At 39.2% G+C, this 21,006-nt stretch overlaps 1 protein-coding gene across 5 annotated transcripts; it reads left to right on the forward strand.

Moving 5' to 3' along the window:
* The first annotated feature begins 44 nt into the window (after positions 1-44).
* EXTL2 (exostosin like glycosyltransferase 2) lies at positions 45-19,395 on the forward strand. 5 transcript variants are annotated; one of them, XM_028102157.2, is made up of 6 exons: positions 45-507; positions 1,013-1,177; positions 3,320-3,397; positions 13,863-14,290; positions 14,934-15,004; positions 17,305-19,395. In XM_028102157.2, exons 3-6 carry the CDS (start codon positions 3,393-3,395, stop codon positions 17,791-17,793), a joined length of 993 nt encoding a protein of 330 aa, XP_027957958.1. In that variant the 5' UTR covers positions 45-507; positions 1,013-1,177; positions 3,320-3,392; the 3' UTR covers positions 17,794-19,395. The 5 variants fall into 5 exon arrangements, with proteins under 5 accessions (XP_027957958.1, XP_027957959.1, XP_027957962.1 ...); XM_028102158.2 differs by lacking the exon at positions 45-507 and adding an exon at positions 635-790; XM_028102161.2 differs by lacking the exon at positions 45-507 and adding an exon at positions 4,298-4,414 and having other exon boundaries at positions 954-1,177.
* The last annotated feature ends 1,611 nt before the right edge of the window (positions 19,396-21,006 follow it).

A 21,006-nucleotide genomic window follows, 5' to 3' on the forward strand; every position in this document is an offset into this window, starting at 1 on the left:
GCGAGGTGGGAGCTGCGGGGAGGCGATAGGGGGCCGAAAAAAGTGGCAACTGCTGGGTAGTTAATGCGCCGGCCTGGGATGTAGGCACGAAGAAAATCCTGAAGTGTCGGCCCACAGACTGTGATGGCTGGGAGGTTGAGGGCCCGCTCTTGCCCACCCATACCGCCTACCACTGATGTTCCCGGATGCACTGGCGTCCAGCGCCTGCCCTTTCGCCATTTCCCCCTATTAGCATTAAATCCCGGTGTTGAGATGGCAATGCTTTAGAACCCAGGCGTCAACGTGTTCTGTAGCCGCCAGTCCGCAGGAAGCGCAAGTGATGGTTTTGCTGGGTGAACTCGGTGGTCACCCAAATCCTAGTAATCCAGTCCCGGAGAACAGCTCCTGGCCTTCCGTACTGCCAAGTGTGAGGCAATCAACACATGCCTTTCGAAAGAACGTTAAATGAATCCAGAAGAAGCCCTTTAAAGGAACCCCCTACGAGACCATGTTGGAATTGAGGTTTGGGTAAGGCACTGCTTCCCGGACAATCTCAACCCGCGAACCCCCCAAAACTCTCGAGTTCGTGCAGGTCCCTTTCACTTCCAGGTCATCCCGGGGGCCGCAGCCGCGGCTGTAATTCTTGTCAGAACCTCCCTGCGCATTTGAGGGAGGTGCTGGAGGAGCTGACCCGTTGGTTGGGCTCGAGGACGCGCGGGGCGCAGAGTGGCGAGCTCTCGGGCTTGTCCTGGGCACCCACAGTCGTTGGAACGTTCCTGCGGGCGCCTTTCCGGAAAATTGTTTGGATAAGGTCAGGTGGTCCATCACGTGAATGATTAAAAGTTGTTACTTTGGGGAAGAAATGGGGGGAAAGGAAGATTGGCTTTTGGAAGTGGGCTGGAAACTACAAAATCGAGCTTCTTGGGAGCTTTTAGTCTAACAGGAAGTGGAGCGTCACCGGGGAAGGAGGGGCGGCCACCCAGGGACTGTCCCCTGCTTCTGGCGCTCACTTTGCGGGCGGTGTTTTTTCCAGGTTATCCTTCAGCGAATGAGGCAGGGTAGATGCACGCTGCTGGGTTTAGAAACAAACAAACAACAACAACAACAAATGAGCAAGCGAGACGCCCCTTCTGTTTTATGAGAACCAGGCTGCAAGCAAATAAATCGGCTGGCCCCACTGCAATCTTCTGCGCTCGAGGTAAGGAAATAGCAAATGCTCTCGTGTTAAAAAATTTTTGCAGTGAGGATATATGCATGTTTTGTTCTCGTTCTTGGAACTTTGTGCGTGAGTGGGGTAGTGATTTGTTGTCTTTATTTTTGAAAATGTATTTTTTTCATTGTTCATGTTAATTAAAACTGCTGTGTAAAACAGCTAGATTCCAGAAATTAAGTTCTGTAAAGAGCATTTTCTCTTTGCTTTTCTTGGCCAATGTTTCATTATTTTAACTTAAACATAGAAATATTTTCAATTAGTAGAATTTACTTATATTTTTTAGGAAGCTTTTATATGAGCCATAGACTTTAAATTTTACTCTACTGCACTGCTGGGGAAATATTAAGTGGTTGCAAACTAGGTTAAAGATAAATATTTCCATGGTAATGGGGTTTTTCTCCAAAACGGCTTTATTTCAATATGATGTAACTGGGGAGTGGGGGGGGGGGAGAGATATATAGAAATAACCAAATTTCAGTAACTGATTTCCAGTATTCTCTTAATTCATCAAGGTCAGCTGCAATTTGAGCCTGTATTTTTGCATTCCACTTTTGAAAATGAATTCTGCATTTTATCCTATATTGGTGTGAACGAGAAATTGCTCAGCATGTTTATGGAGAAATCTGCATTACCCCATTACTCCTTTCAAATACTTTTGAAATAAGTTGGAGAAATTGAAGTTTGATTTCAGTTATATTGGTTTCCTGGGACTCCCAAATTGCAGCCTAACTTCAATACTAAAGGCATTTTATTGGAAATAGAAATTGGACACTAGTTAAATGAAGAAAAGTTCTATGAGTGGAAAATGTTTGCATCTCACTTCTCTTGTCATTCTGAAATAATGTTTCTTCCATATATGTTGACCAATATATATTGTCATATCAAAGTTAAAGTTAGTTTTTTTCATTCAGTGGTCATTTAATGAGTGTCTACTATCTGCTAGGCTCTGTGCTGGGCACAGGGTGGGAGGAAGAAAATAATTATAAAGCCAGTTAAGTCCAGATTCTTTCCCTGGAAGAATTTTATGGGATGAAGAAGTTGATGTGAGGAGAGAGGGTGACAGGATTTTAGAATTGTGTGATGTTTAAGATGTGCACAAGGTATGCCCTTGGTGTATCAAAGGGAGACAACTGTCACTCAGTGAGTCTTGTGATATATACCAAGGCTTTTGTCTCAGCCATCCTGTTGCCCCTTCAATAACTTGTTTCATGAAAGAACATTATTTTGGAAAATCAAAAATGATTCTTCTGCTCAATTCAGGTGGTCATTACAGATGCAGGATTTTGAAAGATTCCAATCATAACTCTTAATTCCTTCATGTCTTAAAAGATTAAATGGGGTTTCTAAGATTATAAAATAGATATAGTAATGAACATTTTAAAATTAATACATGGATTTCTACCCTGAACTTTGAAATATTTGTTTAGATCATCTTCTACTAAGTAATTGCATTAGATTAACTAGGCAGACTATACGACGGAAAAAAACCAGCTTTTCAGACATGTGCTTGAGGACTGTGAGAAATGAAGGCAGAGAGAATGAAGGGGCAGATGCTTATCTCCAGTCAGGGTTCCAGCTCCTTTCAGGCAGTAGTCAGTAAGGAAAAGGAAGGATGCCATCTGTCATTCCTCAGTAATCAACCCTGGCATTTAGCTGCAGCCCTATTTTAGACCCCATGCTTTTTTAGATGCTTCAAATTGAATGCCCTGTGAACCTCGACTGGATAAAGAAGCTGTGACGGTGGATAAAACTACAGATTCTTAAAAATCTAGAAATCGAATATAAGTGTAAATTGCTAATGCATTCCAAGGTTTTGCTCCATGGCACATATCTATAGCATATAGCTTTCAAATGTATAAACACATTAGATGGGGGGATGATATGAGTTTATTCTGCTTCTGCATACTTCCCAAACGTGAAAACACAAATATAGCTGGGTTAGCTCCAACCTCACGGGAAGACGTTATCTATCTCTCTGCCTAAATGCAATCTTTAGAACACAGAATAGCTCATTTTAATTTCTAAAAATAATCTGAAGCCTATAGGCAATGGCATTAAAAGCATTTTTAAAAATTTTCTGATGATTGATAAAAACATCACAGAAAAATCTTTGATTTCCCCTAATAGCACCAAGAGGTCCTGTTCCTATCAATTACAGAAGCCATAAAGAAAAGTTTTAAGAAGTTAAATCTTTACCATAATGAGGTAAGTACCAATATGGGCTTTTTTGTTTGTTTTTTAAAAAATTGTGGTAAAATACACATAACATAATATTTGCTATCTTAGCCATTTTTAAGTGTATAGTTTAGTAGTATTAAGAATATTTACATTGTTGAGCAACCATTCCCCAGAACTTTTTCATTTTGCAGGACTGAAACGCTATACTCATTAACCAACTCCCCATTTCCCCCTTCCCCCAGCCCCTGGTAACCACCATTCTACTTTTTGTCTCTATGAATTTGATTCCTCTAGATAACCTCCTATAAGGTCTTTTTGTGACTGGTTTATTTCACTTAGCATAATATCCTCAAAGTTCATCCATGGTATAGCATGTGATAGAATCTCCTTCCTTTTAAAGGCTAAATAATATTTCATGTATATATCACATTTTGTTTCGCCATTCTTCTGTTAATGGATATTGGATTGCTTCTACCTTTTGACTTGTGAACAATGCTGCTGTGCACATGAGTGTTGTACTAATATTTTTATCTGAGAAGAATTATTTCCTCTAGAGGTACTCTTATTTCGTTGGAAATAAAAGTTCCTACTTGAGCCAGGGTCTGTTCGAAAATACTGTAAGGCCTCCCTTAGTCTAACCCATCGAAATAGTTCAGCTTACGGAATAAAGCCAATACCCATAAAGTTGAAATATTCTTGTAGACTAGAACAAAGCTGAAGATAAGAGACTACACAAGACACTGAAAATACGAAGTGGCGCAAGTGTGGAGTTTGGTGTGACCTACCACTCTTTATGTGGCTCAGGGAAAATCATTTCGTATTCTCAGTCTCCGCTATCCCATCTCTAAAACGGGGTGGATATATTTTAATTTCCTTGTCTCTAAAGATTTGAAACCTTACTGATTTGAGGTATTATATAACACACAGGTGGCAGAGGTCTGACAGTTTTCATTACTATTGCTGAGCTCTGTGAGGGCAAGAACTGGGTGCTCTTTGCATTACCATCCCTAGTGCCTGACAGTGCTGGGCACGGGGTAAGTACCTGTAAGTGTTTGTTGACTGATGGATATTTACCATGGGGATTTGGACCTTCCTCTAAAAAAGTTAGAAAGTTTGTATGAGCCAGGATTGCTTTGATGTTAGGTTTGATATCTAAAACTATTTATAAATTATAATTCATATGTATGAAATCTGTTTCTCTTAGCGATTTTGGAATGTGAGTTTATTGCTGAACACCACTGTTTTCTAAAAGAGAGAAGTTTCCATAGAATATTCCAGAGATCCATTGCCTAACAATCTTGCCTTCTCTCCGTTTTCCTGTGACTTAAACAGAAGTTCAAATGAAAAGCTCTATTATGCTAGAATGGTAAAAGCAATATATTTGCAGATGTACTTGGTTTCTTTTTGACCCATTTCTGGAACTAATTTTGCATGGCACTGTACTGAGCTAAAAATGCTTTTCTATTTCTAGGCTTTCTTCTTAGGATGCATTGACTCCTTGGATCCTTACAAGTCGTGGATGTTCCTCTTAGAAATAAGGCCATTCCTACTCCTGTCCTAATACATGTCCATGGAATTAGTCATCTCCAAACATCATCATCATTATCTTCATCATAGCTACAATGAATTGGCAATTCCAGGAGAAAGATGCAAGGCTAAAGCGAACTTTTATCTAGCATAGTTTTATGTAGCATAACCTGGGCGCTTCGAGGGTAGAGAGGAGCTCGCTGTCTGCCTCAGTAACAAATGGCTGAATTAAAGGAGGAGGTACTTTAAAAACATGTCCCACATGATACTTATACATTATTTCCTCTTAAATCAGCGATAATGAAGCAAATCCAGTTAATTGATAGTAGCTGTCTGAGGAAGTATAGAAAAGGAATCTGATGCTTTGTTCAGGCTTAGGAGGAAAAAAAAAAAATGCCAGGACTGTTGGGCAGCTTCTGCTATGAATAAAGGGGTGGGAGTGGACAGGCAAGTGGAAACACAGGTACTTACTGACTGTTATCCCTGCTTTAAATGCTGCTCTTGGTGTTTCCTCTAACTGGATTTACCTATAAAGGAATGGCTCACTCTGCCTGGCTGCCAACAGAAAGACTTGATCTTGAATGTGCCCAGTACAGAAATTCTTTCCTTACAGCCTGCAGTGAGAAATGACCTGTCACAGCATCTATCTATTCAAATGCGATATTGCAGTAACTGTAGCTGTTTATCAACCTGCTTTAGCAATACTGTTTCAGAACTACAGTTTCAAAATGCAGTGAGGGCCAGAACGAAGCCTTCTAAAGGACAAGCTTTAAATTGGCTATCAGTGATCTTATATATGTAGCCAGTTATACTGTGACTAGAAAAGACTGATTGCATTCATCCTAATGGCCAATCCACGACCCAGTTGATCCAGATTGTGGTCATCTAAATGATCCATTCTGAACACTGTACAGTTGATCCTAAGCACAAGCTGAATCCCACGCTATGGACACTTTCATTATTTATTATTGCTCTAAGTGTATTCCTACTCCTCTTTTTCCTGTTCCTAAATAATGTCCTGTTCCTGAATACAAATAATAAAGAATATTTATTGGTAACACAAAATCAGTTAACTTATTTTGATGTGTTTAGACCCGTGAAGAAAGTAATGGGAGTTAGGAAGAGCCTTGTAAGAACAGATGGATTCCTCAGGAGGAAGAGTGAGGGAAAATCATTTAGGAAGCAGAGGATAGCAGTTGGTAAAGGATGAGAAAAGTGGTATGGCACTTCTAAAATAACAGTGAAAGGAATGAATTTCTTGAATATGTGGAAAATAACGAAAGGCAAAACTCTTCCCAGAATACTGGATAGCACCTGAAAAAGACTTGTAAAGAAAAGTGACCTTTCATGTGCTATTTCTGGCATTTTGTGTTTAGTCGTGAAGTAAATTCTAGCGTATGTGGCTTGAAATTTTAATGGAAGAGGCTTACTATGGGCAATAGTGAATGACACTTGGCAGCAGTGTTTTCTCACTTAGTCTTCTTTTTCTGCCAATTGTCCTGAAGTCCAACGGGTTTTTTGGGTCAGTTCCTGGACCCAAACTAAAATTTCATTTCTCAACTAGGTAAGATTTTATTTTCTGTTGGTTTAAATCCTGTATGCTGCCTGCTGGATTAAGTCATCTAGCTTCTAGTTTTTGTTAGCTCCTAAAAGTTTGGGGAAATTCACAAGGACGATATTATCTAAGAAGGGATGCTTTCCCCCCAAGGCAAATCAGCTCATTCTCCAAGAGCTTCCATAGAAATAAGGATGTTCAAAGGTATTTTAATGCAGAATATCTTTGAAAAGATGCAAAAAAAAAAAAAAAATAAGAGTTCTGGGATGTCTTTTATTTATCAAGTAGCTTGACCACAGAACTGAAAGTAGAAAAGTGGCTTGTGCTTAAGACCACATTTCTGACTGGCTGTGCTGGTCACCAAATGGGGGATAACTCAGGTCTTTCACATAGGGATTGGTTTCTTGGGTACTGTCTAGTCTTAATTGGGCCTTCGTTCGCATTTAAGTTTGTTCTGTTAGTTTCAAACATTTCTTATCCTTTGTGGAGTTGAAGACCATTTAAACAGAGATTCCCTCACCCCATTTAACCACAAAGAGTTGGGAGCGCTTCCTCAAAAAATGGGCCTGGCACTGTTTTGGATGACAAAGACTAATGGAAACTGCCTTCCAGATACAGTTAGACTCAAAAAGGAGCATAGTCAATGGTTGTAATACCTAGAAACAAAGGCTAGTGACACCATGTTCTGAGTTCCCAAGAGCACTGAGGATGGAGAGTGTGAGGAATGTTCACAGGGGAGGGGCCCGGGAGTAAGAGTTTGTCAGGTGGGGACAGGAAAGTGCTTTGTCGGTGGAGAAAATAGCATGTACCAACACATGGAGTCCTAAGCCAGCACACTGGCTGTCGGTACCATAAAAGTCCTTCTGGAATTTGGCACCACGTGTCTCTTTGCCGTGGATTGAGCAGTGTGTGTCATCTGCATGCTAGAAACCTGGTCAGAAGCTCCTCATCGGTGGCATAGCTGTCTCTTCCAACTCTTGCATGTTCACGGAAGGAAAGCCCAGGTTCTGAATTGGCCTCTGCATTGCCCCTCTGGACGTGATTTTACGTCTTGGCAGCTGAGGGCCCTTTTCTGAGCATCTATATTCTATAATCATCAGTTTTTAGGCAAGTACATGTTTTGCAGGATAAACCAGAGGAGAAAACAATCTGTACAACATGAGACAAATCTAGTAGTGAAATGGCAGAATAGTTATCGTTCCTCCGCCATCTGTGGCATCAAAATGAAAATGACAGCTTCTCGGTGTACGACGTCAGGCTGCTCCCTGCTTTTCTACTTTATGAGTCAGACGACATAACTAATCTTTGTTCATACTATGCTCTGGCATATTTGTTTTCAGCTTCAGTCTGGATAATTGCTGCTTTTTCAGTCTGAAGGAACTAGCCCTGAGAAAAGAATTATTCATTCAGCAGCATTCCTTCTAGGGAATTTGGAGAGACGATATAAGTAAATAACTGACTAGTGGGTCTCTGAAAATTCGAATTGCCTGGTCCATTTAGAGACACCCATTAGAGAATTTGCAACTGTTGCTTTATAGACTACGCATTATTTACTTTCTTATACCCACATTTAAGAAAATTTTTTTAACATTTCAAGTAATGCTCTTCCAAAAGCTATTCAGTTATCAGATATTAAAAAATTTCTGACATAGTGACCCCCCCAGTTCCACTCCTAATTATATACCTAAGAGAAATGAAAACATGGTCACATAAAAACTTGTCCATGAATGTTCATAGTAGCATTACTCATGATAGCAAAATCCGGAAACAACCCAAATGTCCAGCAACTGACAGATATACAAAATGTGTTATATCTATGTAGGAATGGAATGCTATGTGGCAATTAAAAAAAATGAGAGCGCTACTGATATATATATATAATGACATGGATGAACCTTGAAGACATTCTGTTAAGGGAAAAAAAGCCAGACACAACGACCACATGTTGTATGATTCCATTTATATGCAATATCCAGAATAGGCAAATCTGTGGAGACAGAAAGTAGATTAGAGATTGCCTCGTTGTTGGGGGGGGAGATGAGAAAAGGGGGGAGTGACTGCTAATGAATGGGTCTGGGGTTTCTTTTTGGGATGTTGAAAATGTTTTAAAATTAGACTGTGGTGATGGTTGCACAATTCTGTGAATGTACTGAAAGCCACTGAAGGGTTTAGTTGACCCTCAAACAACATGGGTTTAAACTGCGTGGGTCCACTTACGTGCAGATATTTTTCAATAAATATGGTACAGTGCTATAAATGGATTTTCTTTTCCTTACGATTTTCTTAATAACATTTCCTTTTCTCTCGCTTACTTTATTGTAAGTATGCAGTATATAATACGTATAACATACAAAATGTGTTAATCTGTTCATGTTACACTAAGGCTTCTGGTCAACAGTAGGCTACTAGTAGTTAAGTCTTGGGGGAGTTAAAAGTGATACAAGGGGTTTTGACTGTGCAGAGTGGAGTGGTTGGTGCCCCTAATACCTGTGTCATTCAAGAGTCAATTGTACTTTAAGTGGGTGAAATTTAGGGTATATGAAATAAGTCTTAATAAAGTTGTAAAATATACCCCAGCATACCAAGTATAAATATTCATATTATTGGACAGATAGTGACAGTTTTGTGTACTGATACTTTGATACATCCCTGCAGAATTTAGCACAACACAGTGGAAACAGTCCTGGACTATGCCATCAGGAGACCTAGATTCTTGCGCTGGTTCTACTGGTAGTGTGCTGCATGCGTGAGCCTAGGCAAGTTCCTAATGCCTGGACCTTGAGTTCTTTATGAAGTAAGGAAGTGACTTAGAGCTCTGAGCTGTCCTTCAGTTTATGTGTTTGTACAGTAAAGCATATAAATACTGGGGCAGTTTTGGAGCCCTGGCTTTATCCCTGACTGTTTGAGTATAACCAAAGTAGTGGGGTTTTCAGAAGCCACCTGGCTAACAGTCCTTCTCCCGATCATGTTCAGGTACGTCATGTCAGGTAAAGTATATGTAGAGCAGGGTTTTCAACCTCAGCATCTTTGGCATGTTAAGCTGGATAATTCTTCCCTTTGGAGGGATGTCTTGTCCATTGCAGGATTTTAGCAGCAACTCTGACATCTGCCCACTCGATAGCATCTCTTCCTCAGTCCTGACAATCAAAAATGTCTCCAGTCTTTGCAGCGTATCACCTGGAGAACAGAGTCGTCCCCCGTTGAAAACCCCTGGTATAGAAGATGCTAGAATAACAATATGAAAATAACTAAAAGGATATGCTGTCTACCTATGAAGAACTAATAAGTTAACGTAATAAGGCAAAAAAATATCATTTGGGGGTCTTTGATTTTTCAGATGATCAGGAGACAAATTCTTGCTCTTCTTGCTTTTCTATACAGACTAAAAATTTTACATAATTGTATTGGGTTGCATTATTTAATAAGTACCACATGAAATATTTACACTGTGTTTCTAAAGATAAATTATTCAAATCTCCCAACACATTTTGGAACAGGTACAATAGGAGATTAGAAGTTATCTGAAAGAGGAAATTTCTATGATGGGGATAGGGCTAAATCCTACTTAAAAGTATAGGTAAAAGTGAAATACTCATGCGTGTCTTTGACAAAGTGTATTTATAGTAGGGTATATAATTATCATATAATTATATGTAAATATAATTACATAATTATATTTATAGTAGGCTATAGTAATTAATTTCATTACTTTTTCTACACTAAAATTGCCAGATAGTTACCTGTGTCTGCTTTAGAAACTAGAAACACCTCTGTGTGAGTTTTGCAATATGCTGTTCCTACTCAGCTGTGGAAAATGAAAACAAAGATTTTAATCAGGGTGTATTTTAATGCAATTGTTGGATGATTCTTTGCTCTGAGTGCTTATAGCTAGCCATTTCTATGCAGAACTGAAAATATGTTTTATGAGACCTGCTTTTGATTCAATATATTAGAAGGATTTTCAAGGCCTTTGAACCAAAATTATTAATTCATAATGGTTTTTCCTTGGTTGGCTACATTAACAGTATGTGTTGTTTTAGTAAGAGGTACATGCAATGAAAACATTGTATTCTAATGCCTTAAATTACTGTCCTTGAAGAATAATCATAGTAAGTTGGGGTTACTTCAAAAATAATTCATTTTATTCATATCTTGAGTGAGGCCAGGATAAAAGGAGAGACACAAAATTGCCTTTCTTAACAGAACACCCACAGAGAAAGTCCAGGAGAGAATATTCTTTGCAAATTCTCTGAAAAGGTTACTACAAGGTAACATTGCTTTCCAAATCTGGACTATTGAAAAGTGAGAGTTGCTGAATGACAACAACCATCTTCTTGATCTTATGAATAAGCTCTTCTTTGCTTGCACAGGCCTCAGTGCACTCTCCAACCACGGAGTGGATGCCCCTAGCCCCATTAGAATTCTCCATTCCCCATTCCCGTACACTTCAAAGGGAGATGTTAAAGGCATGGTCTATATAGTCTCTCTATGTCCTTGCTGAACTATATATGGAGAAACTGTTTCTACAATTGTAAAGCATGCCTCCCCACATGAAACAAGATCATAGGAGTGGGATTGTCACTTGAATTCCACCCCTGCTAAATCTCCCCCATGAAAAACAAGAGGTTGACTGAACATCATCATTTGGACATTAAAGTGAAATTTCACTGGGAATCTAACCTGTGAGATGGGAAAAGTTAGACTACAGTCTTAGGATTGCCTGTGGAACGGTGGCCTGGCTGCACGTGCTCAGTTAAACCACAGGCTGTGGAGTCAAGAGTCTAGGCACCCATACACAGTGCTTTTCTAAGGAGATGGCAACAACCAAAACTAAACTGTACAGAGGCAATGGTACTACACAGGACAGCGATGGTGGCTTAGCGTGGTTGGCCTACCACGGCTGGGAGGGAGCAGTAAGAAGTCTCCTCCAGTTTTATCACATTTGTCGATATCGTGGAATAGATGAGAGTTTTTTTATTGTATCACCTAAGAAGAGAAATTGTTTTTTTTTAAGATTTTTAAAATTTATTTATTTGAGAGAGGAGAGAGAGAGCGCTTAAGCTGGGGAAGAGGCAGAGGGAGAGGGAGGAGCAGGCTCCCCACTGAGCAGGGAGCCTGATGCGGAACTTGATCCCAGGACCCTGGGATCGTGACCTGAGCCGAAGGCAGATGCTTAACGACTGAGCCACCCAGGCGTCCCTAAGAAGAGAAACTGTATGAAAAATAATAAGAGAGGGTAGATGATGGATCCATTAAAGTCCTCAAGAATAATGTCCTTTCCAGTTCGAAGATCTATTTTTTTTCTTAAAGGTATTTTCTAAATGGTTAGAAACTTCTGGTTGATTTTTGTTTTCAGTCTTTTTATAAGTAAGTATATCTTTGAATATTCTTTTTCCTCACTTCTGGCTTTGGTACTTGAACAGAGCAGTTGAATAAATCTAGGATATATATGCTAAGATGTGTATGAAGGCTCAGCTGCCAAAATACAGAATAAGGACTTACCTAGAAAGTTTATGGAGGCTTGTGGAGGAGTAAGTAAAGTCTGGAATCAGAAAAAGAACTAGCAGAATAAAAAAAAAAAAAAAAAAAACAGCAACAACTGAAAGTCAACAGTGCTCCAGAAGGAGGTAGCAGGGGTGATAATGAACTCTATCAGAGGCTAGGAAATCAGAGCTCTGGGTCTCTGTAAAACTGCCTGTGTGATTCAGTCTTTTCTTACATATGTGACTGAGAGGTCTGATCTGCCAGGAATGTTTGACCCATGAATGTCCAGACCACATTCATCGGGTGTTTGTTCACCTAGTATTCTCTAGCCATATTGCAGGTGGAGCCTTTAGGTATAGTGAGGAATAGGAGAGTACATAGCTGGTTACAGTACCTTCTGATCCTCCTGTCCTATCAGAGATGGTGATTTGGAAGCTCCAGAGCCCTACCTCAGTTCAACCTGAATTAAATCCGGCAGTACATCCCTTAGCCCATAATGAGGGACAGCCTGGCTCTGGCAGCAGATTTTCTTGGGTATAGATTCCAGATACATTACTTAGTTGCCTCCTAATCCTGAGAAAGATATTTAACCTCTGTAAGTATCCAAGCTCTAGTAAAAGATCCTGTCCCTGCCCTGATCAAAACCCTCTAAGAGCTTCCCATCTCAAGTAGAATAAAATCTATCCTCCTTTTTTGGCTGACAAGATCCCTGGTGATCTGGCCCTTGCTTATGTCACTCTGATGTATTTTCTTCGTTACTGCAATGCTAACTTGTCTTTGAGTTTACTTTTCGTCTGTCTCTCTCTACTCTTTCCTCTGCCTCAAACAGCAGAGACTGAGTCTATCTTATTCATTGCTGTAGCCACAGATCCTAGAACAGTGCCTGGTACAAGTAAGCACTCATAACTACTTGTTTATTCTATTGAGTGAATAAGTACATACCATGACGTGCGAAGCACGTAGTACAGGGCCTGATAAGTGGTAAACCCACTGTAATTGTTTGTTGCTGCTGCCGCCATTATAATCTGTTTCTTATATTAGGCTTCCACCTATGATTTCAATTAGCAATAATCGCGCCTTGGATAAAGCTCATTGGCTACCACTATGATCTCATTTGGAAAAAAGGTTGCTACCAAAAAGTACTTTTAAATTTCGTATACTGCGGTATAATTGACCTTTGAACAACGTGAGGCCAACGCCCTGCACAATCGAAAATCCACATTTTGACTTTTGACTCTGCCAGAATTTAACAACTAATAGCCTACTGTTGATCCAGAAGCCTTACCTATAACATAGCCAATTAACACGTGTTTGGTGTCTGTATTATATACTGCATTCTTACAATAAAGTAAGAAAAGTGGAAATATTGTTAAGAAAATCATAAGGAAAAGAAAATCCACTGATAGTCCTGGACTGTATTTACTGAAAAAAAATCCACATATTAAGTGGGCCCATGCAGTTCAAACCTGTGCCGTTCAAGGTCCTGCTGTATACATGCAAAAGAACATCATGTTGTGCACTTTAAATATATACAATTTTTATGTCAACGATCTCTCAGTAAAGCTGTTTAAAGAATTAGTACACTACTGAGAGAAATGTAATCCCATTTGAAAAAATAGTGTCGGTTCCAAATTCTTCATAGTAAAATGAGGGCAGATTTTAAAATACACTGCTTAATTCTTCCGGCTTGTGTGTAGATGAGCTTTTGTCCACAACTGCAAAAGCAAGCAGGCCCAGAAGGGGAGGTCCATTCCCTGCACTTTTCAGTTAGGCCTTAGGCCAAGTCGCCCTATCAAAGAGGCAGGGAGAACTGAATTTAATCAACTCAAATAAGATTTACCTCCGTCCTCCTTAAAAAGGCAAAGCCAAAAACATGGTAACTAGTGAGAATGCTAACACTGTATTTTATTGCCGTTTCTATTCCAGGTGTTGCCACATCTGCAAACTTCCCGGACGAGTGATGGGCATTCGAGTGCTTCGTTTCTCTTTGGTGGTCATCCTTGTGCTGCTCCTCGTAGCCGGGGCTTTGACCACTTTACTTCCAAATATCAAGGAAGACAAGATGCTCACTTTGCGTAGGGAAATAAAATCTCAGGGCAAGTCCGCCCTGGATTCCTTTACTCTAATAATGCAGACATACAACAGAACAGATCTCTTACTGAGACTCTTAAATCATTATCAGGCTGTGCCGTATCTACATAAAGTGATTGTGGTGTGGAACAACGTTGGGGAGAAGGGGCCAGACGAGTTATGGAACTCTCTAGGGCCTCACCCTGTCCCTGTGATCTTCAAACTCCAGACAACAAACAGGATGAGAAATCGACTGCAGGTCTTTCCCGAACTGGAAACCAATGGTGAGTTGCTGCCGGGGTCCCAGCTGGCATGGGCTGCCGCTCCCCAGAGCTTGGGGGGTGGGTGTGTGGCTTTCCGGCCTTCTGCTTGTCTTACTGATGTGGAGAAAGCAGGGAGAGGGAATCAAAAAGAAACATAGGGGCAATTTTCAAGATGTCAAGAAGCAGTTTTGTGGGGAAGAAATCACATACATCTTGCAACTGTGACAAAGAGGTTAATGTGAACGAAGATCCACTATAATTACACAGTATGGTATCACAGAAAGTAGTAAAATGGCATTCGGCTTACGCTTAATGTATTTTTTTTTTTTTTTTTGCCACCTTCCTTTTCCTCCCGTTCAGAGCAGTTTCATGAGCATTGTAATTTGCTTAGAAGGCCATCAATTTTATTTATTTATAGGTTCATTCGTTTCTAGGATAATGGATGAGAGCTGCATGACAATTTTCCCCTCAGGCAATTATAAGTATCAGTTACAATTCAAATAAACACTTTTTCTACCAGACAAATCTCTCCGAGAGTACATTTCTTGTTTACTAATTTTGTTCAGGAAATTATTCATTTGAATGATCTGGGCACCATTGTTTATTACTAGTTTTGTTTCCATTTCCAGACTGTTGGATATAATTCTTTTTCCTTTCGTTTCAGCGGTGTTAATGGTAGATGATGATACGCTAATTAGCGCCCAAGACCTTGTCTTTGCTTTCTCAGTTTGGCAGGTAATGTTGCTCTGTCCTTTATGAATTCATCAGTATAAAGTTTTATCTCTGATTTAGTTGGGCAGCGTCGTGGTTTAATGTGGGAGTCATCTCAAACACTGTAGACAGTATTTATCTAAGAGACATAGATACTTGTTGCATGGTAATCAACATGTCTCATGTTCATTTAAGCCAGCCTGCAAGTTATGGTATCTTTTATCTATATTTGATTTCTATTTGATATGCTGGGGAGAAGAGCTAGAACTACCTTCCAGAGAAGAATGAGGAGATGATTTGGTATGGCAAAGACTAGAATCGAGAGATATTTTTCTACAAGGCCACAGATACATGTCTCAAATGAAAAGTGTATTTCTGTATATAACTTTCTTTAAAAGAAAGCATTTATTACACCCACAAAATTTAATCCTAATGCTGGGACAACTTTTTAGGAATTAGGAATAGTAATATTTATAGTTTTATTTATTTATTTATTTATTTATTTATTTATTTATTTATTTATTTATTTATTCTCCCTTAAATCCTAGCTGGAATAAACAGGCATAAATTGTTCACTATTCTATAAACACAATTCTTTGCTATTGAATATGTGTTAATTAATAGTAGCTGGCTTTTACAAGTTGCAGAAATCGGGACTGTACACCAGTATTCTGAAGCTGTGTCAAATAATGAAACACTGTGCTACCCAATAAATGGTCTAATTTGCCCTATAGTAACCCTCCTTAATTAGCTACATGGGATATAAGAACATTAGATATTAATGGTAAGTGGTCACAGTACTCTGCAGATATCAGCCTCTCAAAACTTCAATTTCTAACTTTATACCAAGATCAACAAGTTTTTTCCCCTACAGCAGTTTTTTCAGCCCTGTAAATAAAGCTTCTTAGGCAAAAAATTCTAATGTAATATTCCAGCTGTGAAATTTCTATTTCAGGTAAAAAAATCAATTTACCTAAAATGTCAGGGGTTGGGGGGGGATAGGAGAACTGTGCTTATTTAGAACAATCCAAGTAAGCCATAATTAAAAATGGATAAATATGATTTTTAGGTTTTATTCATAGAAGAGTAACCAAGAACAGTTTCAATCCATTGCCCAAGGTAACTTGACTCCTACAGTTCAGTCCCATCAATGCCTGGCATAGTGTAATGATTTGGGGTATACAGGCGGACAAGGCTGGAGTGGACATCTAGCGTGCTTTTGTGCTCACCCGTTACCGCTAATTAGTGCTATGACTTTTCCTCCTCTAGCGGTCTGTGGAACTTCATTCATCCTCCTAAATGATGTCGATGGCACTTGCTCTCTGAAGCCCCCCAGGGTTTATCCTCGACTCCCTGCCCTTTCCCTTTGTCTCCCAGCACAAATCTGTCACCCTGTCCTCAGTGCTTCCAAGAGGCTTACCCAACTGCACGTACAACCGTCTCACAGTATGGGAATTCCTTGTTCACATAGCTGAATCATACCCTTCCCAGATGATGACTTTTTTGAAATGGGATTTAACCCAGCCTGATTTGGATGTGTGTGTGTATGTGTGTGTATGTGTCCCTAGTTTAATGTCTGTTCAGTAAATGAATGAAACGCAAATTACTTACGAGATTGAACTAAACCTTTTAACTCTATAAATTCTTACTTCTTTTCTGTGCTTCACTGGTTTTCTCTTGTTTGCTGGTTTTTGTGTCATTTATAGTTGCTCTCATCTTACTTCTATGGTTTTACTACTATCCTTTCTTCAAAGATTCTGACAACATCTCATTATATATTTTTTACTCATGTTTTTAAAAAGGAAACACCCAAGCTGAGAAGGGAGAAAAATATAACATTGTTTAAAATCAACAGTGACTTTCAAGAACATTGAAATCAACATGAAAAAACAGAGTCATACATGTAGATCCACAATTTTATGTGCTCCTAAGAGATTGAAACAGATTTTCAAAATTATGCTGTATCTTCTTATCTCCCGTAATAAATAGCATTCATACAGTCAGCTTCATTTGAAGCAAACTTTGAAGAACCAGACTCTTTGGTGACTAGACTTTATTAATATCAGAGAACATTTGAATTAGAACATTTGTAAGGTTAGAAATTTTGTTAGCAGTTTGGGTTGCGATAGAATTTTGACCTGCAAACGTATCAGGATGTAGATTTATGAAGTTGCCTGGAGTTAGATGAAATTGAGATGTGGGAGCCAAGAATAAAATAAAGTTGATAAATCAGTTTAATTCTCTCTGTAATAAATCATTGCCTTTCTCACCATGTCTGCTCTCAAGAAATGCCACCCTTAATTGTTCCTTTTCCATCTTTTCAGCAATTTCCTGATCAAATTGTAGGATTTGTTCCTAGAAAGCATGTCTCTACTTCATCAGGGGTCTACAGTTATGGAGGTTTTGAACTGCAAACACCGGGGTTTGGAAATGGCGACCAGTACTCTATGGTGCTGATTGGAGCCTCATTCTTCAATAGCAAATACCTTGACCTGTTTCAGAGGCAACCTGCAGCTGTCCATGCTTTGATAGATGAAATCCAGAACTGTGATGATATTGCCATGAATTTTATCATTGCCAAGAACACCGGGAAGACTTCAGGGGTATTTGTGAAACCTGTAAACATGGGCAATTTAGAAAAAGAGTCCAACGGTGGCTATCCTGGAATGTGGCACCGAGCTGAGCACTTTCTGCAGAGGTCTTACTGTATAAATAAGCTTGTTAGTATCTACGATAGCATGCCCTTAAAATACTCCAACATCATGATTTCTCAGTTTGGTTTTCCCTATGCCAACCACAAAAGTAAAATATGAAACTAAAACAAAAACAAACCTCAAAACTGCTTAGTGTCTGAGTAGCTTCTCTTTGCTAGGGTTGGTGTTTTGTTTTTTTGTTTGTTTTGTTTTTTGTTTTTTTTTTAAGCAACATCATGAACTTTTATCCACTACAGAAGTCTCTACAAAGGAAAAAATGTACCATGCTTCTAGGACATAAAATTTACAGGAACTTCAAAAACCAAGAAGCTGGTACTCTCTAGATAGGTTTTTTTTTGCGAGGAATTTTCATACACGGATAGAACTCCTTGGTCAGTGATTTTATTGTTTACATTCTGAGACAGTTCTACAATTTCTTGGACTCCTGGCATTTGCCTTAAGGACCTATAGTAAGTTGTCTCCAGGATCAGAAACTCCAGAAAAGCATTTCTCAGCTTTTTCCCTAAAGGATGATTGTTTTCATTTGAAGCCTGAAATGCCTCATTAGCAAAAGCCTACGGCATAGAGAAAAGCCATGTGAGGGGAGAATAGTCTCAATCCCTTATAAAAACAAGTGGAAAACTCATGACTCTCAGTGCTTTCATTGTGGTCTTTCCAACCAGCCCTTTCCAGCACTAACTCGGCCCGGCATGGTTTTGATGCAACCATCAGTGCTTTGATTTTCGTTGATAAGTCTGCTGTGACTGGGAGAGTTCATTTTAGTAGCTGAAGGATGTCTAGTTGTTTGCTTGATTTTTGTGAATATTTACTGCATGGATCACAAAAAAGTGCAACCTGTGTTTCTTATGTGCAACTTCTATGCAGCAGGGAGCAAATGTGTTACTGGATTCAGGTAGTGCATTTTGTCCCTGAATCTGACCTTGAGAAGTGTATGTTAATTCTTATATTTTACATAAACTGTGTGTTGTTTAAGAAACATAAAATAATCTTCTGAAAGAATGATTAATTAGGAACTGGCGAAAGTTACAGCCTTTGGTATGGAAAGACCTTTATTGTTAGGGCATAGGATTATCTCATGGATACTAAAGAGTTATGTGTATTATACACAAAGTTAATCTCTCGTATTCAGAGCTGCTGCTGCTTTTTTTTTTTTTTTTCAAAAAAGACCCAAGGCATTCATCATGATGATATTTTGATTACATACAGGAAAAAAATAACTGAATCATAGCAGAGGAATTTTATAGGGAGTCTGCATCGGTAAATTGTTAACCTGCTCACTCTGTTACGTGAATTAGTATCTGTGTTCCACATAGTGTCTGTGTTTGGTCCTTGTTTACAACAGTAGCAAGGAATACCTAATTAAGCTCCTGTCTACCACCTTCTCCTCTTCCCCTTCCCCCTCCTCCTCCCATAATGTCATTGTATTCTCACATTTGCAAAGCTGTGAAAATATTATAATAATCATGGTTAATGTTCCAATAATGAGGTCTATGTGCAGTTAGTTCAGTATATGTTGTTTCTTTACATTGGCATGTGTAGGTGTCTTAATGCAGTCAGATAAAACCAGTAGAACCCAGAACCTCACTAAAAACCTATATGTTCATTATGTGCTTTGGCCAAACTTGGTAGTGATTTTTTGCCTCTTGGAATTCACCTGGCAGATAAATAAAATAAACTTCTACCATGCAGATGTTCTCTTAATTAAGCAGACTCACGTTTTTGTGGTCCGTGTTTTTACAAATTTCTAAATATTCTAATATATTGCTCAGGGTAAAGCGGAGGCATTAGCTACATTCCCGGGGGTGGGGGGAGTTCTCCGTGGGCAAATATTCCCAGATTTTATTTCCCATTTTGTGTTCTCAAACTTGTCTTAAGCATCACATAAGTTAATCGTATCATGTTTTACAGACATTATAGAGCAAATATGATCACAAAGTGAAGTTCAGTCTGTGATACAGAGACCTTTGCATTGTGGCTGTGATTCTACTAAAACTGTTTTCCTCTGTACACCTCTTATTCTTGCTCCAAATGACTGGGAGAAGAGATGCTGCTCAGGTTTGAAACTGCATGAGGAAAGCAATGAACTTAGAGGCTAGGTGTGCCAGGAGAGTATTTGGACTCAAATCCTTCCTAGATCTCATGTTTACTTAACTTCTTGGAGCATTGCTTTCCTCATCTGCAAAAATGGGAGTCCTATCTACCTAGTGGTTTGCATTAAGAAATAGAAGAGCTGTTGGGGTGTGTTATTGCTAATAAGTGCAGTTAATTCTACAACTCAATACCTAGGTATTAGAAAGCCTCTGGGCCCACCAGGTGAGATATTCAAGAAATTATTCCTATGTAACAATGGGCAGAGAACCATGGCAATTTTCAGGTCTTTATTTCAAATGCCCCTTTTCTTATTCTTAAAACCCTACATATTCATTCTAGCAATTTTGGCTTATTCAGAACAGCGTAAAGGAGAAATGAAAAGCACACCACCACATTAACAATGGCTAAGCATATTTGTGTCTATTCCTCCTGACTTTCCGAAGCATATATTTTAATAGCATGATTTATTTGGTATTTCATTGGATAAACTATAATTTATATAATCAATCCTACTACCATTTTGTTTGATTTCTTACTATTAGGACATTTGGGTAAATGCCCTTGCCTTTGAGCACATCTATAATAATTCCTTTAAAATAAGGCCAAGAACTTCAATACTTGGACCTATCCAGTAGTATGCATGTTTTTAGAGTTTTTGATACATATTGCTAGGTGTCTCCAGAAGCACTGCCAACGCTGCACTATTGGTATCACATCTGAGGGCACCTGCTTCCCATCAGACGTCCCAACACTGCATATTTAACGTTTTCTTTCCTTTTTCCATGTACAAAATTCGCAAAGGATTTGGAAGGACTTGGCCATGTTAAGAACTCTGTTAAGAAGGCTGAAAAACGGGAAGTCCAACTGTCAAATAAAAGATTCAAAGGCAGTATAAGCTTTAGGAAGCTTTTGAATTACTTCTAGAAACTCTTTGTTCCCAGGCTTGAAGTATAGGCAATGAATTGCTGACCCTTTGCTTGTCCCAGCAATTAAAAAAAATTTCGGGGCGGGGGGGTGGTGGCTCAGGTGGTTAAGCATCCAACTCTTGGTTTCTGCTCAGGTCATGATCTCACGGGTGGTGGGATTGAGCCCTGTGTGGGGCTTCATGCTCAGCTCAGAGTCCACTTGGGATTCTTTCTTCTCTCCCTCTGCCCCGTCCCCCCCACCAAATAAATAAATAAATCTTTTTTTTAAGATTTATTTTTTAATTTATTTGACAGA

The sequence above is a fragment of the Eumetopias jubatus genome, unplaced genomic scaffold (assembly GCF_037043125.1).
Source record: "Eumetopias jubatus isolate StellerSeaLion01/CBP00866 unplaced genomic scaffold, mEumJub1_p1.0 scaffold_4, whole genome shotgun sequence".
Lineage (NCBI taxonomy): Eukaryota > Metazoa > Chordata > Mammalia > Carnivora > Otariidae > Eumetopias > Eumetopias jubatus.